This window comes from Lepidothrix coronata, unplaced genomic scaffold, assembly GCF_001604755.1.
Source record: "Lepidothrix coronata isolate B3197 unplaced genomic scaffold, Lepidothrix_coronata-1.0 Scaffold12, whole genome shotgun sequence".
In the NCBI taxonomy this organism is placed as follows: Eukaryota; Metazoa; Chordata; class Aves; order Passeriformes; family Pipridae; genus Lepidothrix; species Lepidothrix coronata.
The window spans coordinates 2473855-2493400 of record NW_016690192.1 but is presented as its reverse complement, the minus strand read 5'-3'; the positions used below and the strand labels follow the sequence as shown (position 1 = coordinate 2493400).

Here is a 19546-nt window from a genome sequence, read left to right as displayed (position 1 = left end):
CCACAATGCACCGCGCGGCGCGGCTGACATGGCGGCCGGGCCGGACTGAGGCGCTGCCGTCGGGGCCTGCAGCAGCCGCGGCCGGGCATGGCGGGGGCGCCGCGTCCGCTCCGCTAGCGCCGCACGCAGGTACCGGGGCCGGGGGCTGCCCGGGGCGGGGGCGGCAGGGGCCGCGCTCGGGTGGGGGGGGCCTGTCCGCGCCGGCGCCCCCCGCCCAGCCCTGCCCCGCCTCGACGGCCCGTGGCGGCCTCGGGCCCCGCGCCTGGGCAGGGGGGCCGCCGGGGGTCGCGGCGCGGGGGCCGCCCCAAGGTCAACGGGGGCCGGGGCCGCCCCCGGGGCGCATCCGGGCTGGGGCTGCTGCGTGCGGGTTGTTGTTCGCACGCCCTGTGCGATTAAATACGGCGGGGGGAGAGACCCCCGGGGCCCGCGGGGAAATGCCCCGTGTCGGGGCTGCCCTGGCCGGCTGTGCCCCCTCCGCTCTCCGTGAATTATAATGTGACACTCAGGCATCTCTTCGCCGACGTGGTCGTGCTCTTTTGTTGGCTTATTTTATGTACAAATACAGCTGAACGACTTTGCCGCTTTTGCAATAGGTTGCGATTTGCCAGCTGGCTGAATGTGACATGTTACCTGAGGCCTCCTCTCTTATAAGGTTGTTTCTGGGAGGAGGAGGGTGAGCTCGTAACATGCAGAGAAACAATATAATCGGATTTAGGCTAAGGTAGAGATTAGTACATTAAAAACATAGTTGTATCTAAGTATGGATCTGATAATTTTTTTGTATCCCTGCCACCTCCATGTCACTTGGCTTCCTGAAACGTGTCCTGGATTCAAGGGTCATTGCATTTGCTTGAAAATAGAGGATACGTGTTTTTTTTATGGGTTTGAGTTGTGCTTCCAGTTTCAGTAGGTGCTCTTTGGATAGTCTGACCCCAGATAGTTATGACATAATTATTTCCGTGACAAGAAAAGTAAGCCAGCCATGGAAGTATGACTTAATTACAGTATCTGGCAGAAGGTGCTATATTAGGAGTAAGAGGTCTCTTTTGCAAACGCCAATTTTGCACTGAGCTTTTTTTAATCATTTTTCTACTTAACTTCAGTGAAAATACCTTCATAAAATTAATTTTGGGATAAAATTGCAATTTCTCGGAACGTACATGTTGGGATATGTTCCCAGAAGATAAACACGAAGGGATCAGAAAGTTCCTTCTGTGTTCTCTTCTTGCACAGAGGACAGCTGGGGCTTTTCTCTCCTACCTCAGCGTGCAGTGGAAAAGAAACTGCTGGATGCTGTGGAACACCTGCACAGTGCAGGGCATTTACCTGCTTCTTCCTCTGAAGGGAATTGCTGCTGTGGGGAGAAAGAAAGGGGAGCGGGATTTCCCTGTGTCCTACTTGAAAGCAAAATATCCCTGGGGAGCTTCTGTAAAATGTCGTGTGGATCTGCTTGTCAGAGTGATGGCTTTGGATTGTGTGTTCATAGTGATGCTGTAAGGCAATTCAGAATTTTGCCCAGCTGAGAGTATATCCTGTTTTCTACTTTTGAAATACTGGCTTTTGAAATTTTACAAAGCATTTCTACTGAATTAACTTTATTTTTGTCACTAGCTTAATGAAATAATGTCATACCGGTACTGACTTTTATTGAGAACTCACAGAAAGAAGGATCCTGCAATTTCTTAGTGGATTAATTCACACAATGGAAGCAATCTAGTGAAAGTCAACATTTCTAGTGCTTTTGGCACATTAGGAAGATTTTGTGTATTGTTTGATAAACTGTTTAACTTAGAAGTCCTAAAAACTAATTCCCTAAATTTTGTAACAATGCACACGAATCTAATTTTTACTTTTTTTCTTTTCATCAGAAATGCATGCATACGTGCAGATGTACTCATACTGTATCCTTGGTTCATAATTTTGATTCTAAAGTTTCAGCAAATCTTTGGGAAAAAACAATTTATGAGATGTTCTTAGATTTTATTTTTTTTATTTCTGTTGATGTATGAAACACTTTTTTCAGCAAGAAGTTTGCGACTGGTATGAGGTAGTTCAAAGGCCATCCCTTCCTCAAGGATTCCAGTTGGGGCAAAGGGATCATAATTGTTTAAATATGAGATCCAGGTGCCACAAATACTTACTGCTGTATGTTTATGTAGCATAAGCACCACATAAAGGGAGGTTAAGAGCAAGTTGGATAAACTGAGTTCAGTGTGTGGCTGCTCTTTAAGCCAGTTTCATGATCCGTTCAGGTCTCCGGAAGCCAGTTTAGCCTCTGAAAGGCTTTAAACCTGTGCATTGCTGTACTGTGTTTTTCCAGCCTCCTCAGAGGCATTGGTGCAAGTGTTGTGTGTGTTTGTTTTTTAAAGTTGGAGCTACCTTGGAGCAGTTTCTGCTCTGATCACAGCATGTGTGTCACAGCATACGTGAGATTTGAGGCAGGTGCTCCTCTCCTCTGGCTCCAGTGCTTGCTGCAGTCAGTTGTGAAGTAAAACCCAGTATCAGAACCAAAATGGACTAAAGCATGAGAAGCCTGTATGAAATGGAGAGGTAAGGAAGCTGTTGTAGCTTAGTTACACAGCTGGTGTGACAGAGGATGGCTTTCCCCAGTTTGGAATGGGAGTCAGCAGCAGTAGTAGGGTCAGAAGGTGTGTTCTTGGCATTGGGTGATGGTGACGTGCCTCTCTCTCACCTTCTCTGTGAGTCATCCTGTGCTGTAGGAAAAACAGTGTCAATGCAGAGAGTGATGTGTAACAAGCACATCCCTTACAGATCTCACATCCAGCAGATTTTGCTCATTTCGTAATTCAATTGTAAGATATTTGCACCGACATAGTTACTAAGTTTTGTATCAAGCAAAGCCTTTCTTGTTACTTCAGTTACTCAGCAGTACTTTTGTAATTCAGATATCATGCTGTTACAATTGTATATATTTTTACTTATATATACACAGTTGTTAATCTAGTGATCACTCCTTGGAAGTTTTCAGTTTTCCACGCTGTAAACACAGCATCGGTTTCCTACTGAGTTCTTTATTTTCACTGAGCCCAGAGTGTGTTTTGTTGCATCCCTGATTTGTCTGTTAAATTTTGTGTGCACTGTACTGGCTTTCTTCTAGATAGATTTTGGGAGTATTATACTTACTAAGATAAATTCTGTAGTTTGTAGTAACAGGGAGATCTGAAACACTGTGTAGCACTTGTGTTTGTTACTAAGAATACCGATGGGTTTAGTGCTGGTGGAGCCTGAGGCGCTTTAGTGCCCGGTAATCTCTGGTAGTTTTAGTTTTAAGTGCTTTGGAAAAATATCAAGAATCCATAATAGTTTGTACTAAGTTATGTCTTGTTCATCATAAAACAAACACAAACGTGTGATAACTTTTTTTTAAATTATTGACACAGAACATGGGAGAGGCTTGAATGGTTTGTGGAAGTTCTCAGACAGAAAAATAGGCCTAAGGCTGTAAACAGTCCAGAAAAGCCCATCTTCCCCAGCATATTAGGGGTGTCTGTGGACATGATCTGTGCTGCAATATGAACAGAGTGCAGAAGACAACTTTTCCTGTTGTTCCTGACTGGCTGTAACCTTTGTTTGCAGAATTTCCTTTTATTTTTGTGGAGGAAGTTCAGTTGGGCTATATTGGTAAAGAGGCGAGGGGGGCACTGAGGTTAATCACCCCACTTACTGTGGGAGGGCTGACTGGGAGATTTGAGCTTAAGGACAGTCATAATGGGGCAGATAAAAGCAGGCCTTGGATAAAATACACATCTCCCTGTCTCAAAGGAGGGAATGTTTCATAGAAGGAGATTGATAACACTTATGTTTGTAGTACTTTCACTGTTTATATTTAATCGAGTACTCCCTGGGGAAACAAAACTTGCAAGCCGGTTCTCTTTCCCTTCAGTTACTCTTCTGGTTACTTTTGGACCTTCAGCCAGTTGGGACCATGTTTTAGAGCATATTTGAAGTAATGTCAGAAGATCATCGAGTTTGTGAGTGTTTTCTGGAACAGTCCTGTCTCGGTAAAGGAGAGGAAGTTACATTTCTCATAGGGAGGAGCTGCAAACCAGTCCATGGTTATGTTCCCCCAGCCCCAGCACGTCTCCTCTGTTTGCCCAAAGGGCTGTGAGCGAGACTGTGACTGGGGAGCACAAAAAACCAGGTACAGTCAGTTCTGCTCCTAATGAAATGATTAAGAAGAAATGCTTTGCAGAAGAGCAGCTCAGAATGCAAGAGCTCACAGTTTAACTTGGCCTATATTTTTGAAGAGGCCCTGTTATGTCAAAGTTTGACCCAAAATGTGTGTGTTTGAGGGAGTTAAGTCCAGTGGAACAACTTTGAGAGGAAGAAGTGGAAAGGAAAATGGGTAGAAATAGCTTCTCCAAAGTTTTTTGGCTTTTTTTCCCCCCTATTTGAAAGTAAGCCTCACGCTGAGTTTTTGCAATTCAAATGTAGAATTTTCTAATGCTAGTCTGAGAGGTGGAGGAAAGAATCGAAACTGGCAGAAATGAAAGTGAAACACTCTCACTGCTTTGTTTCGTGAGCTTAAAATTATTTCTAAGCGAAGCTAATCTTAAACATTTTTAATTCGGTTGCTGTAGGTATGTAGAGATTTAATAGTTTTCTAGAGCTTGAGGTCAGATAGTATCTTGTCTGACCTCAAGCTGTTGTATTTCAGCCAGATTATTTTTCAAAAAGAGCCAAGGGCTGGGCTAGGGTTCAGAGGAGTACCTGGCACTGTACTTTCAGAAAGCAAAGGAAACCAAGTCCCCTGTAACTCCGGGGTAGTGAATAAATGAAATATTCTGAGATGCTTTCAACAGGTTGATCACACCTCACTTTGCAGACCTAGGTGAAAAGCTCTGTTTTTGTTGCCAGCCCGTCTGGGAATAAAATTCTTCTTTGATTCCAGATCTGGCAGTTTGGTATGAGCCTGAACCTGTGAACAAGATGTGCCATCCAGGTTTCTAGAAAGATGCCACCTCAGCACTGATTCACTCCACTCCAGTGTTTTGTTTCCAACTGTGTTATTTTTTTCAGAGGCACTCCTTTCCCTCTCCCTATTTCCCTCTCTCCCCTCTCTCATATGTAGATGGCCAATATCTGACAGAAGAATCTTTTTGAGACCCTCTTGGGTTTAGGAGTGGTCTCTGTTTTGTTTCTCGTGTTAAGTTTTATTAGTTGGTTTACTTTGCAGTTCTTTATGAGATAGTAATTTGGCACTATTGAGTGTGTTGCAGCAGTTTAAATTATTTTTTGTTTGCTACATCATTTCAGCATTAAAGAGTAAAAGAAAATAAAACGGAAAAGCAAAAAAAAATCCCCAAATTCAACAACATTATTATTGCACTTGCATTTTGGATTCAGCATTTCATTGTGGAACTCTTAGCTTTTTTTGGGGGATACAAAATATTCTTGTCTTATGAGATGTCATGGCCTCTCTTTATTCATATTTCTCAAGAATAAGGAATATATCTGTGGGTTTTTTTAACATTAGCTACTTACATTTGATTACACTCACTCTCTTGATATGTAATATTATCACAGTACTCAGTTTATTAACTGGATTCTAGTTTTTACTAAGTTTCCTCAGTTGTTTTTTCCCATCACATTTGTACATTTGATTAAAGATTATATATTCTCTTTGAATATATTACTGTGTATTTTATTGAATGAATGAGATCAAATAATTTGAATAATTTTTGTGGATTTTTTTAAAAAACCTTCTTTCCAAATATGACTCCAACAACTTGACACATACAAAAAGCAGAGCAAACCGAGGCCCCACTTTTCCTGCAGTGCTGGAGTTCCGTGGCAGCTTTGATGTGGAAGTGGTGCCAACAGGAGTTGTCCCCACCCTGCCAATTGTTTGTTATTACCGGCCGTGCTCCTCCTCCTCCTCCCGGTGCCAGCTTTATGTTAGGCTGGATTGGGGTTCCGGTTTGGTTCCCTGCAGAAGGCACAGGGAAGGAGCAGCCCGAGGAGCTGGGAGTGAGTAGCCGGGTTGGAGAAAGGGTGTCACTGCTCCGGTCGGGTCGGTGCCGCCCCGCGCTGGAGCGGCCTCGGTGTGTGAGGGGGATGTGGGGTCAGAAACGAACCAGAAATGAAGCGGAATTGATGGGGGGGGGGAGCTTTTTTGTTGGTTTGGGTGTTTTTTCCTCCTCTTGAGGCTGAACAAGTGAAACATAAGAAATAGTTTAGCATTTGAAAAGTCCTGCTCAGCTTTCTCTTTGGTTACATTAAAAAACCCAAATGCACAGTAGAGTGTGAAGACAGTGACATCCAGTCCAGAGGTGGAACACTGGCCATCGGCCATCTATAGAGCAGAGCTTTACATGGAGCTGGAGTAATCAGCTGGCCCTGGAATAATCCAAGTTTAGCCAACCTGGGGGGCTCTGGGCTCTCCTCACCCTGGGGCTTGAGCAGCGCTGGGACAGGTGGGCAGGATCCTGCTGCTGTTTGACAGGAATTGCTGTGGGAAAGACAGAGTACAGTCCAGAGGCAAATACTGGTTAATCTTCTTGATTTTTGATCCAGAAGTACGAGCCAGGTGCAGTCAGGGTTTAATAGGAAATAGCTGTAATATTAACTGAATGTGTTTCTGAGATAAAATACTTCGCCATTGAAACAAATCTAGGAATACAGATTTTTTTTTTCTTTTTCAGGTTTTTTATTTTGCTAAAGACTATGGTGCTCATATCAGCTTCAGGAAAATTCTTGTGGGTTTTGTTTGTTTCTTTGCTTTTCATTTTTGAAAGATAATATGTATTTTCAATTATCTCAGTAGAGACTTTAGATAACCATTTTAGTACGTGCTTTGTGTCCTGAAGTATTTTCTGATTTGTGTGTCTTTAAAGTGAGAGAGAGGTAGTAACTATATTATATAGCCTGAAAAAAAGTTACTCTCTTTTATACTGATAATATTCAGAAAGGTGGTTTTGTGTTTTTTTTTAGTCTGATCCTTCCTTCTGCTTCTTATTATTAAAGTACAGAAGTACGTTGTGATACTTTTAATAGTTGTAATTCATAGACTTTTCTCTTATTCCTTTTCTTCACTAAATTATGAGCTACTTGTTTTGATGGGTTCTCTAAAACCTGGATGTTTCCATGGATCATTCATTTACTTCCCAGATATGAGCTGGATAGGAAAGAAACTCTGCGCTTGCTATAGTTTTACAAAATCTATTTTCTTTTATGTCTAATACTTCATTCTCATAATTTTTTAATTGCTATCTCAAGGTTATTTATAACAAAATCTAATTTCTTGTTACAGATTCTCCCCCTTTGTTTTCTATATTAATAAGAGTAATTCCTTACAAACAGACCTACTTACTCATAACTTCCCATTAGAAACACAGCCTTTGAGCTGCAGCCAACATAAAGCTCAGATGATTATACACCACCTAAAGCTCTGAGGTTTACATGAGTAAAGTTAATCTGCAGCTAAACAAAATATTTACTATTTGTGGGGTTTCTTTGCTAAGCAAAATCTCATTTAATTGTTGGCAGTTAACTTAGATGAGAGCTGTATGTGTCAAAGGTTTGCTGAGTATCTGTGGGTGCAGGTGGTCAGTCAGGTTTATTATTAATGCTTTGCGTTATGTCTCTAAATGCTTTTTGAAATCAGTTAATAAAATGGAGCTTGGTTGCTGGAAACAGAATTAGTTTTCTCTAGTGGCTAATTTGAGCTGCGTATTTATTGAGTGGGATTTTTTAGATGTGTTAATTTTTTTTAAAATTTTTTCCAGTGTAGTTGCAGACATCTCGGTTCTTGTTTTTGTTCAGAAAGCCAGAAATAGGAAGGAAAGAAAAAAGCAAGCTGTTGGCACGTTTATCACAGTGTTTTTTGCAGTGTTCTGCCATCTTTCATTTCTTAATATCCCCTCCTTTTTTAAATACAAATCAAGATGATCAACATTTTCATGAGTTTTACTTTAGTACCGAATGTATTATGAAAATTCACTTATGCCTGGGGGGGGGAATATGCTTCCTATAATAATTTGTAGTTACACTTTCCCTTAGAGAAGTTTATTTAATGTGCTGTCTACATAGAGCTTTAATTTTTTCCTTCAATTTAAAAACGTCTTCTCATTATTTCCTCAGTAGACAATCAGCTACGATCCTTGCCTGCACAGAGGATTTAAAATCAACTGCAAATTGCTGAAGAGTTGCACTTCAAGTGGTCTCAAGAGACAGGAGAAGCAGGTCTTCACTATAATGGAAGAGGCCAAGAGCTCAAAGAATGGAAATCATGACCCAAGGAAGTCTGTCCGTCTTGTCTGTGAGGAAGGCAAACCTGTCAAAGTTACAACTAATCAAAATTACAAACATAATAGGAATGACAAATCTGTGAAGGATGTTGGGAGAAGTTCTCCAAGTGGGAATAGCAGCAAAAAAAGTAAACAAAATGATGTTTGTTCTGAAAAACAAGGGGAAAATAAATCATGCAAAGTAAATAGTTGTATTCCTGGAACTAAAGATATGGGATCAAACGTTCAGGATCGGAGTCATGGAAAAGCAAAAAAATTTTCTAATTTATCATCAGCAATGGAAAACCTGAAACAGACAAAAGCCCAACCAGTGGCAGAAAACGCTCCAGGCTCCCATGTTTCAGGGAATGGGGTCGGAATGGAAAGCTTAACAGCTACACAGAAAGGGAAACTGGTGCTGGAAAATCCACTGGGAGTTCCTACTTTGAAGGCTGGTGTTGATCAGACTGGTGATCCTGGTAAGGCTGCTGCAGATCAGAGGAAAATGGAACATAAGCCTGATGACTTCAGTGAGTATTATTTAACACTGCTTTATTCCATTTTCTTCTGGTGGGTTTGTGAACAGGCTGAAAAGGGCTTTGAAATATTTCTGTTGGAATATTTTCTTCACACAGAGAAAGTTGCTGGTTGCATTTAGAGAGAACATACTGTTAATACAAGCATTTTGCTGGGAGAACAAGAGATTATGATAATAGCTGTCCTTTCTTCTTATGCCTGAGACCTAAACATCTTTGTAAGCTACTTAGTGTGTGTGGGTTTCAGGCAATTTTGTGAACGTAGTGCCTTATGAAGGGGGAACCCTTCATAATATCATTGCTGCTTAGGGAAATGCCAGTTATTACTGCTTTTCAGAGGGGAAAAATCAGTAAGAAAAATTCTTTATCATAAGTAGGGGAAAAAAACTTATTTTTTCTGTGACTGTTTTGCTCTTTTGGTTACTAAAAATGTTGAAAATAGGTTTTGGCAGATGGCTTTTTGATTTAGGAAGCTCTGGAATATGTATCATCCATCAGCAGTTACCCTTATGAGCGTGCAATTCTTATACATATTTTTTAATGTCAAAATTAAATATATTGATCAGGCTTTGTCTCATCAGGGTAATTCCATAGTTCAGGATTTGTCACACTCTTTTAGAATGCATTTTTCATCTCTAATATGCCATACCAGTACAGACCTTCTGTTTGAAGTATTTCCCACAACTACAGGCAATTTTGTGAATATTGCCTGTACAGCAGTTGCTTGTATGGAAATAGTAGGAAAATAGTAAAGTGTGTATTTTTTTTAACTGTCTTAATAAAATTGAACAGGCAAAACAGGTTGAAGTGGCAGCATCCTGTGATCAGTCAGCTGTTTGTAGACCACCACCATCATATACTGTGGGGACCATCTGTCACTGAGAAACCAGGACTTGGAAACTTATTCAGTTTTGATTCCTCTCTGGTCTGGGGGCACAGATCTCATGTGAAAGGAAAGAAAAAAGAACAAAGCACGAGTAGCCCTCACTTTTGCTTATGTAAAAATGACAGGAGTGATTTGATGTAGATGTTTGTGCAGATTAGTGGCCTATGACCAATCCATAGGCATCTGGAGGAACTGGCCCTTGGGAGCTGACCTGTGTTTGGGAGCAGCAGCGTTCCAAAGCTGTGGGTGGTGAAGTGTCACAGTGTGTTCAGGTGCAGCTCCAGCAGCTTCCAAATTGAGGGCCTGAAATGCCTGATGACTGACTCTGTAAGGTCATATGGGTGAATGGCTTTAGGGCAGTTCTATGACTTATTCCCTTAAAATGTGCTGTGTAAAATAATTTTATGCCTAATATTTCTTATATCTGTTACAGTAGGGCATCAGGGTATTGCATACTCTGTTCTGCATGACAAAAAAAATCTCCTTTCTTGCCCTAATAAGAGACTGTGAAGTTATGACTGAAACACAAAATTAAACTACCATTTTTTAAACTCTTTTTGATAGCACTCTCAGTAGCAGTCTCTAGTCTCTGAAGTCTCTCTAAAATACTGGTTAACATACTGGAAAGATTCTAACATTTAAGGTGATTTTCACCAGCCTTTGGGAAAAAAACCCTGGAATGTAGCTCTAATTTGTGTTTGGCTCTTACCTAATTTTCACTTTTCCTCTCTGTGAGTTATTCTGAAGAAAGTAACTGTTTCTTTCTGTAGGTAAAATCAAGAATTCTGAATCAACAAAAGAACATACTTTGGAAGCAGATTATTTAGAAACCACTGCTGTTCTTGATGAATCCAATCTGACAGTTGAACAGCAACTGGGATTGAAACAAGCCGAGGAACGGCTGGAAAGAGATTATATCTCCCGACTTGAAAAAGTAGGTTGGGTTGTTTATCAGATAAAGAAGAAAATGTGTGTCCTCTCTCATTATCATCACCATGTTTTGGTTGGGTGGTATTTCTACTGCAATCTCCTTTTCTTCTTAATAATGAATCACTTTATGGACTAAGATTTATCCCTGGTAGTTGACTGGTCAGTCATTGTGGCTGATGATATGGATTGGAAACTTCTGGCTCCTTTTGTGGTACATGTAGCCTTTGTAGAACAGGATTTTTTAACTCTGCAGACCTAAAGGTTTCCAATTCCATTATTTACATAAGATTTTCTGGAAAGTCTGGTTCCCTGGGAACTCAGAATGCAGGATTGAGAAGAACTTTGTGCTCTCTTTAGTATATCAGCCTCTCCCCAGGGCCCATATTGGGGATGGGTGCTTACAAATCTTCATCTAAACTGCTCTTAATAGTATCCTCAGTGAAACAATGTCCAAGTCAGTGTGAACAACCCAGAAGTTTTTCTAAATGTCTAATTCAAGTATATCTTTTAGTGTTTTAATCCCTCTTATGTTGTCCTAGGAAAATAACCATAAGTTTATTACTTCTTTTTCACATCACCTGCACTTTGGACGATCCTTACCATTCTTCCAGTCTTCCCTTCTTTAGACTGTCTTTTTTCACTGGTCTTGGGGGTTTTTAGTGGTTCATTCTTGTTGCTTTTCTGCAGACACCCACTGTGTAACTGGTATCAAATTGGACATGCCATTTCAGCTGAAGTCTTACATATAGAGAGGAAAGCTGGCTGCATCTGTCTGAAATACAGCATTTTTGTTTAGCATCTTTGCTTTTTTTAGCAGCAGTAGGATGTTGGCCTGTAGTTTGACTAGCAATGGTCCCCAGAGCCTTTGCTTCAGAAATGCTCCATCAGGTGTTCCCAGCCCTGGATTTTTTGCAGTTGGCAATACCTAAGGAGGAATGATACTTTGCTGTGGTATTATTTAGTGGCAGCTTATTTATTCCATTCCTCTAATTTGTTGTAATTATTGATTTTTTTCTTATTTTACATCTTCTGTATCCCCTCCCAAGTTTGTGGCTTTCACATTTGTAGGCAGCACACCCTCTGTTGCATTTCCCAAGTCTTCAAAAAGGTGTGGATATTTCTGACCCCACAAGGACCTCTGCTGAAAAATTCTTGGCACATGCTTTTTTAGGTGTATGTGCTCTGAGGACAGTTCTCAGAGCAGTTTTGCTGCCACCTTATTGTTCTTTATTTAGACAGTATTTATGGTCTCCTTTGGAGACTGAAACTGTGACAAAAACTTTGTAAAATTCTAGATACAATGTCTGCTGCTGCTGCTTCAAGCACTTTTAAAAAAACAACCCTAAGTTTGGGTTAATGCAATTTGTTTGGAGCAGGTCAGGTTGTCACCTTTGTCCCTGTGTGCTTTTTAATAATTTATTGCAGTATTTTTCTGAATGCTATTTCTGACTGGTCTCTAATTCCTTGGCTCATCTTCTTTAGCCTTTTAAAGATGTTCATAAGTTTCTCTTTGCTTGTGATCTGGAACCTTCCCATTCTCTGTGAGTTCTTTAAAATACAATTAGCTCTGTTATAGATTAGCTCCTTGAATATCCAAGGACAAATTTCATGAGGCCTGTCTTATTTGGATGCATCTATATTACACAGGTAGTAGTCTGTAACTTCTTTGTCTTGCTGTTTTTGTCTTGCTATGCCCCTTTCATAGCAGTTAAGCATAACTAGAGGATTAAAAAAGTCTTCATAATAAAGGCAAAATAAAAGTTGTTACATGATTCAGCCTTTCTGGCAACATCTATTGACATAATACAGCAGATCAATATTGTAAAGAAATACACAGACTTTTAAGATACTTTCACTGCTGATACTCATTTTATTATAGAAGAGTGGTAAAATATTACTGAACTACTTCAGTCATCAGGTATCAAATATGTGAATCTTCCCAGCTAGCCAAGTGTAACTGCCTATTGGTTGTTTTCTGAATGGATATTTAATTTCATCTTACTGGGTATCTGTCTCATAGAAAATAAGGATGAAGAGACTTACTAAGTGAAGCATAATGACACTATTATTTTACATTGATATTTACTCTGCATTTGGAGAGCATCAGACTTTTTTTTTTCCCAAAAGCAAAAGGTCAAACTCATTAAGTGAAAAAACCTGCCCAAATTTAACAGTGGTTTAGGTTTCCTTATAGTAAGTCAAAATTTGTTTAAGTGACCTGTGGTCCACTTTCGTGTCTTAAAGTGGTGTTGTCTGTTCATTCATTGTTATGTCACTGCTTAAACATCTGTTGTTTTCAGTGTACTTTTTGGTTTTGGTAAATATGGATGTATTAGAATTCAGATGAAAATGTAAAATAGGGTTAGAAAATACAAGTGCAGGATGAGACAGGTGAAGTGAAATATTTGCAAACAACACCTCCCCTTTTCTGCCTTTTAGTCTAGTAGATCTTAATGGTTTCCTGGTTGAATAAACTCACACAGCATCCTCTCTTGGACTCTCTGAGAACAGTGATTTCCCTTCTTCCCCATCATCTCCAGAGGTTTGGCAGCTTCTGGCAGACTCAGGTCTCCCCAGTGGCCACTCTCCCATTTGTACTCCACCTCTCCCAGCCTGTCTCCTACATAAAGGTGCTTGTTCTGCATGTTTCTCCAATTCTGGGCATCCCAGATTATTCATCAAAATGCAACAGCATCAGAGATCACACCTTCTTCAGTGTCATTAGTGAGTGGTCATGTTCCTCCTCGCTCCCTTTTTCATGGGACTGCAGCCCTTGCAGAGAGTGCTGGGGATGTGCTGCCAAAGCCCACCACCAGCTGTCAGCACACAAAGAGTGGGTAACATGAGGAATACTTGCTGTTCTCTCGTCACAGAAAGGAGGGTAAATGCTGGGGTTTATTAAATCCTGTTATTGTCAGCCTGAGCTGTCAAGGGAATGGTTTACTGGCCTTTAGGTCAGCCTTAGAAAGCATAAAGTCTTCAATCTTAATCATCCCTCACTAAAATGTCCTGAGAAGTATCATATTTTAGTCATCTCGCTTCCTTTCCTTTCTTTCCCCACTTGCCATACAAGTAAAAATCCCATTTCTGCCGTTTTTTTTCTTTAAGATTACTGAATGTTTGCAAAGCACCTTGACTTTAAAAGTATTACATGCAGTTTATTATTCAAAGTATTGAGTTTTTCAGGCACTGTTGGGAGAAACATTTTCTTTTAATCTCTGGCCCTTTTTCCTCAGCGTTCCCCAGAATACACCAACTGTCAGTATCTATGCAAGCTCTGCTTAGTTCACATTGAAAACATCCAGGGAGCTCACAAGCATATTAAAGAAAAACGGCATAAGAAAAATATAATGGTAAGTTAAATAAAATTTGGGCTATTTTTTCTTTTTTTTTTCTTTAAAAATAGATTTTTTGTTATATGGTTTGTTTTCTTTGGTCACGTTCATTTAGGTGAAAGTTTCTGTGCTGAGCAGAGATGCACAAATTTCTGTTTCCTGTTTGAGAGCAAGGGCTTGATGATCTGTCCAGGCAGAGAGGAAAGACCATTTTTGGTCACTGCTTCTGAATTAGTGTCTTTGAGTAGTGGGCAGTTCATCATACTTTTAGTAGCAGAATGCAAGGTAACTTAAGTGAGACATATATGTACTATATAGAAATAGAATTAGTTTTTCTGTTTTTTTCCAAAAATAATGTCATTGGTCATAGGATCTCCAGGGTCTAGAGGTGGGTTGGGAATGTTGGTTTTTTTGGTTTTGTTTTTTTTTACTTAGTCTGACTTGTGAAGTTTAGTAGTTACAGGATGGAGGGAGACAGTTCCTGAGTCACTCATCATCTGCTTGGGTTTATAAATATGTTTAATATGAAAAGCAGTTCTAAGGTTTACAAAGAGAAAAGCAATTTCTTTATCAGACACCATGGTGGTGTGGTTTGCTCAAAAGAACTGCTACATGCATGAAATCCAGTAAAAGGTACCTAGATTTTCCTGCCAACCTGTTTTTGTAAGTGCTGATGAAGAGCTACAAATTTCCCAGTGTGTTGGGTTTTGTGATTTAAATGGTTAAAATTAGTCTTCCTACAACCATTCCCCAAATTTCAGTTGAATTACTTTCTCTCGTTCCTGTGTATTTCTTACCATACTTCTGTTTGCTATTAATGCTCTAATTCCATAATTTGTGCAAGTCATAACCTGGAAAACTCTGGATGCCATAAATCCATTACATCTCAGAAAGTAACCTTTTTGTATTCAGTGATACTGGTAAAGGATTCTGGTTCTCTTACTGTCATGGAAAAAAGAATGAACCATGTTTGTTATAAAAACACCTTCTTACCATGCTTCTCATCTGGACATGGAGATAAGAATTGAGGAGTGAGGTTTCTGTGCTGCTGAATGGAATGCTGGGGCACAGGGAGCAGTTTCAGTGTTTAACACTTGTCTCCAAATGGCTTTATGTCCCTGCCACATTATAGTGATACATATGTAACTGTCTGAATGTTACTTCATAAAATACAGTGTACCTCTCTAGGAGATACAAGACTATCAAATAAGCTCAGCAGCAGCTGTGGTTTCCCAACTCAGGCAAAATCCTGAAGTAGTGATGTAAAAAAACCCTTTAAAAATGCCCATATTCTTTCTTATGCTAAATCTGTTCCAATAAGAACAGAAGAGTTGAGAGATGCAGCCTTAGAACTAAGCACACATTTTCATACTATACTGTGTTTTCCTAGTGCTTTATGTTATGGTTATTATTTATTTCTCTTGTCAGTCACATTTCATTTAGTTGGTGAATTTATGAAACAAGAGGTTGTTGTACTTAGTCCCAAATGACTTGATGAATCTGACTTGTTCTTGCTGTTGGATTAGATGCACTAAACCCAGTGCTTTCTGGCACCAGCTGTTTAAGCAGCAATGGGACTGAACTTATAAAAATTCCTTGGAGCTAGGAATACTTTTCCTGCCTCTGATACCTTTCCTTCAAGTATAATCCACTCTGAAGAAATCAGTATGACTTCTGCAGCTCAGTTACTTTTATTATATGGGAACAATTACAGCTTTTTATTTTCTTGGATGAATCCTGTTTCAGAACTGTCAGAAAATGTGGCTCAGGAATGGAATACAGCAGATTTCCTCCCCACTTGCCAGCTGTGAAACACCACTCTCTATTTTAGACCCTGAGCATCTGCTGCCATTCCTGTGAGCCACACTGTTGGATTTGTTAGGCTGGACAGTGCTCCTGCCTTTGGTCAGGACACCATGTAAATAGGAGAACACAAACAGGAAACAGTATGTTCTGATATCATACAATAGCATGAGATTACCTTTTTTCCTTCAAATATTAGTTATTACTGTTATTATCCAATAATTATACAGGAAAAGCAAGAGGAAAATGAGCTGCGGGCCCTCCCACCCCCCTCTTCTGCACAGTTGGCTGCTCTGAGTTTTACCCTCATCGAGGCAGCACACGAACAAGGCATCTCAGATGAGGACTTCAGAATTCGTCAAGAGATCGTAAATGAGATGGAGAAAATTATTCAACAGCCCTTACCAGGTATTCAGTGTTCTTCCTTTCCTTTAGGTGACAATTTTTCTTTATTTTTACATAGATTTTGATGCCTTCATTAATGGTGAATCAATGAATTTGGGGTTAAATTATCTTGATATTATACACTATTAATATATGCAGTTGATTTTAAAGGAATTAAAAAACATACAAAAAGAGGAAAATATGACTGTGCTTATTTGTCCTTTTCTCTAATATGTATTCATTAAAAATATTGATCCTCTTTAGAGTGGTGAGATCATACAAAAAGAAGATAATATTTGACATTTACTTCTTTGCATTGATTTCCCATCATCTCCTGTTAACAGACTGAGACTTTGAGAGCAGATTTTTGGAGCTGTAGTGATGTTGACATTATGGTAACAGTGTTTTGGTGTTTAGTTCATCTGAACAGAAGAAAATATTAATCTCATTGCCAAAAAAAGTTTTCAGACTTCTTATTTCATTTATATTGAAACTGAATATTGTTCTATACTGTCCTTTTATTTTATAAATACCTAAAGGTATTTTATAAATACCTTTAGGCGCTCTGTTAAATAGATTTTCTTGAATATGAAGTGCTGAATAGAACAGGGGCTTGTAGGGTGGAGCTTTGCTGATCTGTTTGCTCTGTAAATGTGGCTTCTGGTGCAAACTTCTGTTCCAACATGCTATTGAGTTTCCCACTGATAGTATATTAGGATAAGACAAAGCTTTTTTTACATAGCATTTTAACATAAGTACTAAGGAAAAACTATTATTTTATTGTTGCTTGTCTGGCTGACTTGTTTGGACTGATGAGCTTCTGTGGAGGTGTAGGAGTAGTGGAAGGGGAGTCTGTAATAGTAAATGACAGTTTGTTTTTCTCCTTTACAGAGCCAGCTGTATTTTAGTGAATGTGTTTTCCTAAGTTGTAAATTGGGAAAAACTGAATAAATAAACAGTGTAGAAAACACGGAATGCTCTGGCATGATTTTCTCTTGAGCTCACATTAGAACTATGCAAAAATTGTTACTACTATGAAAAGCTGTTGTAAATAACTTCAAATCATTATTATTAACCATACAGACATTCATTTTGAGAGGACTGGTTTCTAAGTAGTGAAAAATAGGTTTGTTTGAAGCTATATATGTGTAAGATTTATTTTTTCTGTTAAGAATAATTTTCTGATTGAGAGAGTTTAGTCAAAACACACATAAAGGTCCTAAGAAAAAATACAAGAAACCCTTTCTGCTGTGAGGCTGATTGAACACTGGCACAGGTTGCCTGGAGAGATTGCAGACTCTCCATCCTTGAAGATTTTCAAAACCCAGCTGGACACATTTGTGGGCAACCTGCTCTAGGTGACCCTGCTTGAACAGGTGTTGGATTTGGAAGGGATTGAGAACAGTCTCAATTTTCAGCTGTTTTAAATATGTGAGACCCTAATAGATATTACAGGAAAGTTTTCATCTCCAAAAATTGTATCATGAAGTGGGATAAGTTATTGTTTATGGAGTGGAATGACATTGCTTATATTATTCCTAATTGGTTCAGATTTGTTCTGCACCTTTGTAGGTAACTGTATTAACTCCAAACTCACTGATTGGATCCTGGACTCTGCCTGGGATTATACTGAAGTTATGTTTTATGTGCATGGTACATAATGAGTTGTGCATAGGAACTTGCTGATGAGATGGACAGAATTTTAGAATTGGCTGAGTGCTGCAGAGGAATCGAGCTAGAGTTAACAGAAGCTTTTATAAAAAATCCTGCACTGAGACAGGGACAGTTATTACTATTTCATATGTAGTTTTATATTAAAAACAAACAGAACTGTTGCAAAAAACCCTTTAAAACAACTTGGAAACTGTTGGACGTGTAATTGAACGTTTGAATGATTTGTTCTCCTGTGATGCTGTGTCATGGAAATGACTGACCTTCCCAGGGCAGAGAAAGGGGTTCAGTGTTCATTAATCTGGGAGTGCCACTTGTGAGCTGCAGTATCAAAAGCAAAGTATGCATCATCCACTAAAGAAAAATGTATTTACTAGCTGTTCAATAATTGTTTCTCTCTCTGCAGACTGCTCCCTGAGGATGTATGGCTCCTGTTTAACCAGATTCGCTTTTAAGAGCAGCGATGTGAACATCGATATCAAATTCCCCCCTAAGGTGTGTAGATATTATCTTGTATTAACTAAGACTGTTTTTTAGATCAAGGTCATCAACATTTATTTCAACTCCATTGCCTTTATCTTCTTGGGGGCATCATAAAGCATCTAATCTTTGATTTGGTGTCAGCTGTGCTATGGATAATTCTTGGGTTGTTTTTTTCTGGACAATCTTATGCTAGCCTTTTTCTAAATTTTTGAATAAGCATTGAAGCAATATGAAAATAGTTGACTCTGGATAAATGTGCTTTCATGTGCTCATGATTCAGACTGTAAAATCTTGTAGGCATTGATTTCCCCCCCTTTTAAAGTTGGGGCTAGAAATGACATTTTTTCCTTTTACGATTTAGTCACTTGCAATTAAATACCACATCCCAATTTACAGGTTAAAGTACAGGTTAAAATTCCTGCAGACCAGTATAATTTACCTTTAAATACTGAAGCTGTTGGTTCATGTTTAGTATATGATATTAGCAGCATGTTCTTGTTAGAGGCACAGCTGCTGAACTTGCCCTTTTTTTGACTGTACATGTTACAGTGAAATTCCAGGTACCTGTCTGGGGTCATACTTAGGGCGTCTTGATATGATCCTGCAGTCAGGAAGCAGAACTGAGCCCTTTTTCAAACAGTTGCATGTGGAGTGTGCCATGTCACTTTTTCACAAAAGCTCAAAGGTGGTGCTAATTTTTTAGCCTTTCTTTGATCTATTTATGCTTATCTTTGAAACACCACTTAAGTTGATTTCTGTGGAGAAAAGAAAACACGCTTAAAAATCATAACCTTTAAAAACCCTTGGGAAAGCACTGACATTAAATTCTGTGTAGCTGTGCATTTCTAGTGGCATATGTTGACATTGAAATAGTTGAATATATGGCAAGTGTTTTGTTTTAACTTTATAGAGTCTGTTAATACAAACTGGAACAGAAGTGTTGACTAGAAAAGATGTAGGCTGGTAAAAAGCTGGCCGATATGTTTATTAGTATCTGTTTTCATGGTGCAGACAGATACAATCAATTTTTTCATTAATACTGACACCTGATTTCACTTTTATGAAAGAACATAGAGTTACTAATTATGCCACCCAAGTAGTTTTAAATAAAGTGTAAAATAAAATAGGTTAGTCTGAATAATGGAACCTGCTCTGATTTTGTAGATGAGTCAGCCAGATGTTCTGATCCAGGTGCTTGAGATCTTGAAGAACAGTGGTGAGTTTTTAGTTGCATCTCATTTCTATTTAACATTCCATCTGCTGCTTGGA

At 39.3% G+C, this 19546-nt stretch overlaps 1 protein-coding gene across 2 annotated transcripts in view; it reads left to right on the top strand.

Moving 5' to 3' along the window:
• Window positions 1–20: 20 nt before the first annotated feature.
• Window positions 21–19546, top strand: part of ZCCHC11 (zinc finger CCHC-type containing 11) — a 43919-nt gene continuing 24393 nt past the window's right edge. For both annotated transcript variants that reach the window (XM_017805523.1, XM_017805521.1), the window contains exons 1-7: window positions 21–129; window positions 8104–8779; window positions 10442–10605; window positions 13838–13954; window positions 15970–16147; window positions 18201–18289; window positions 19442–19493. In XM_017805523.1, coding sequence (XP_017661012.1) covers window positions 8218–8779; window positions 10442–10605; window positions 13838–13954; window positions 15970–16147; window positions 18201–18289; window positions 19442–19493 — 1162 coding nt within the window. In that variant the 5' untranslated portion in view covers window positions 21–129; window positions 8104–8217. The remainder of the gene's footprint in view (window positions 130–8103; window positions 8780–10441; window positions 10606–13837; window positions 13955–15969; window positions 16148–18200; window positions 18290–19441; window positions 19494–19546) is intronic.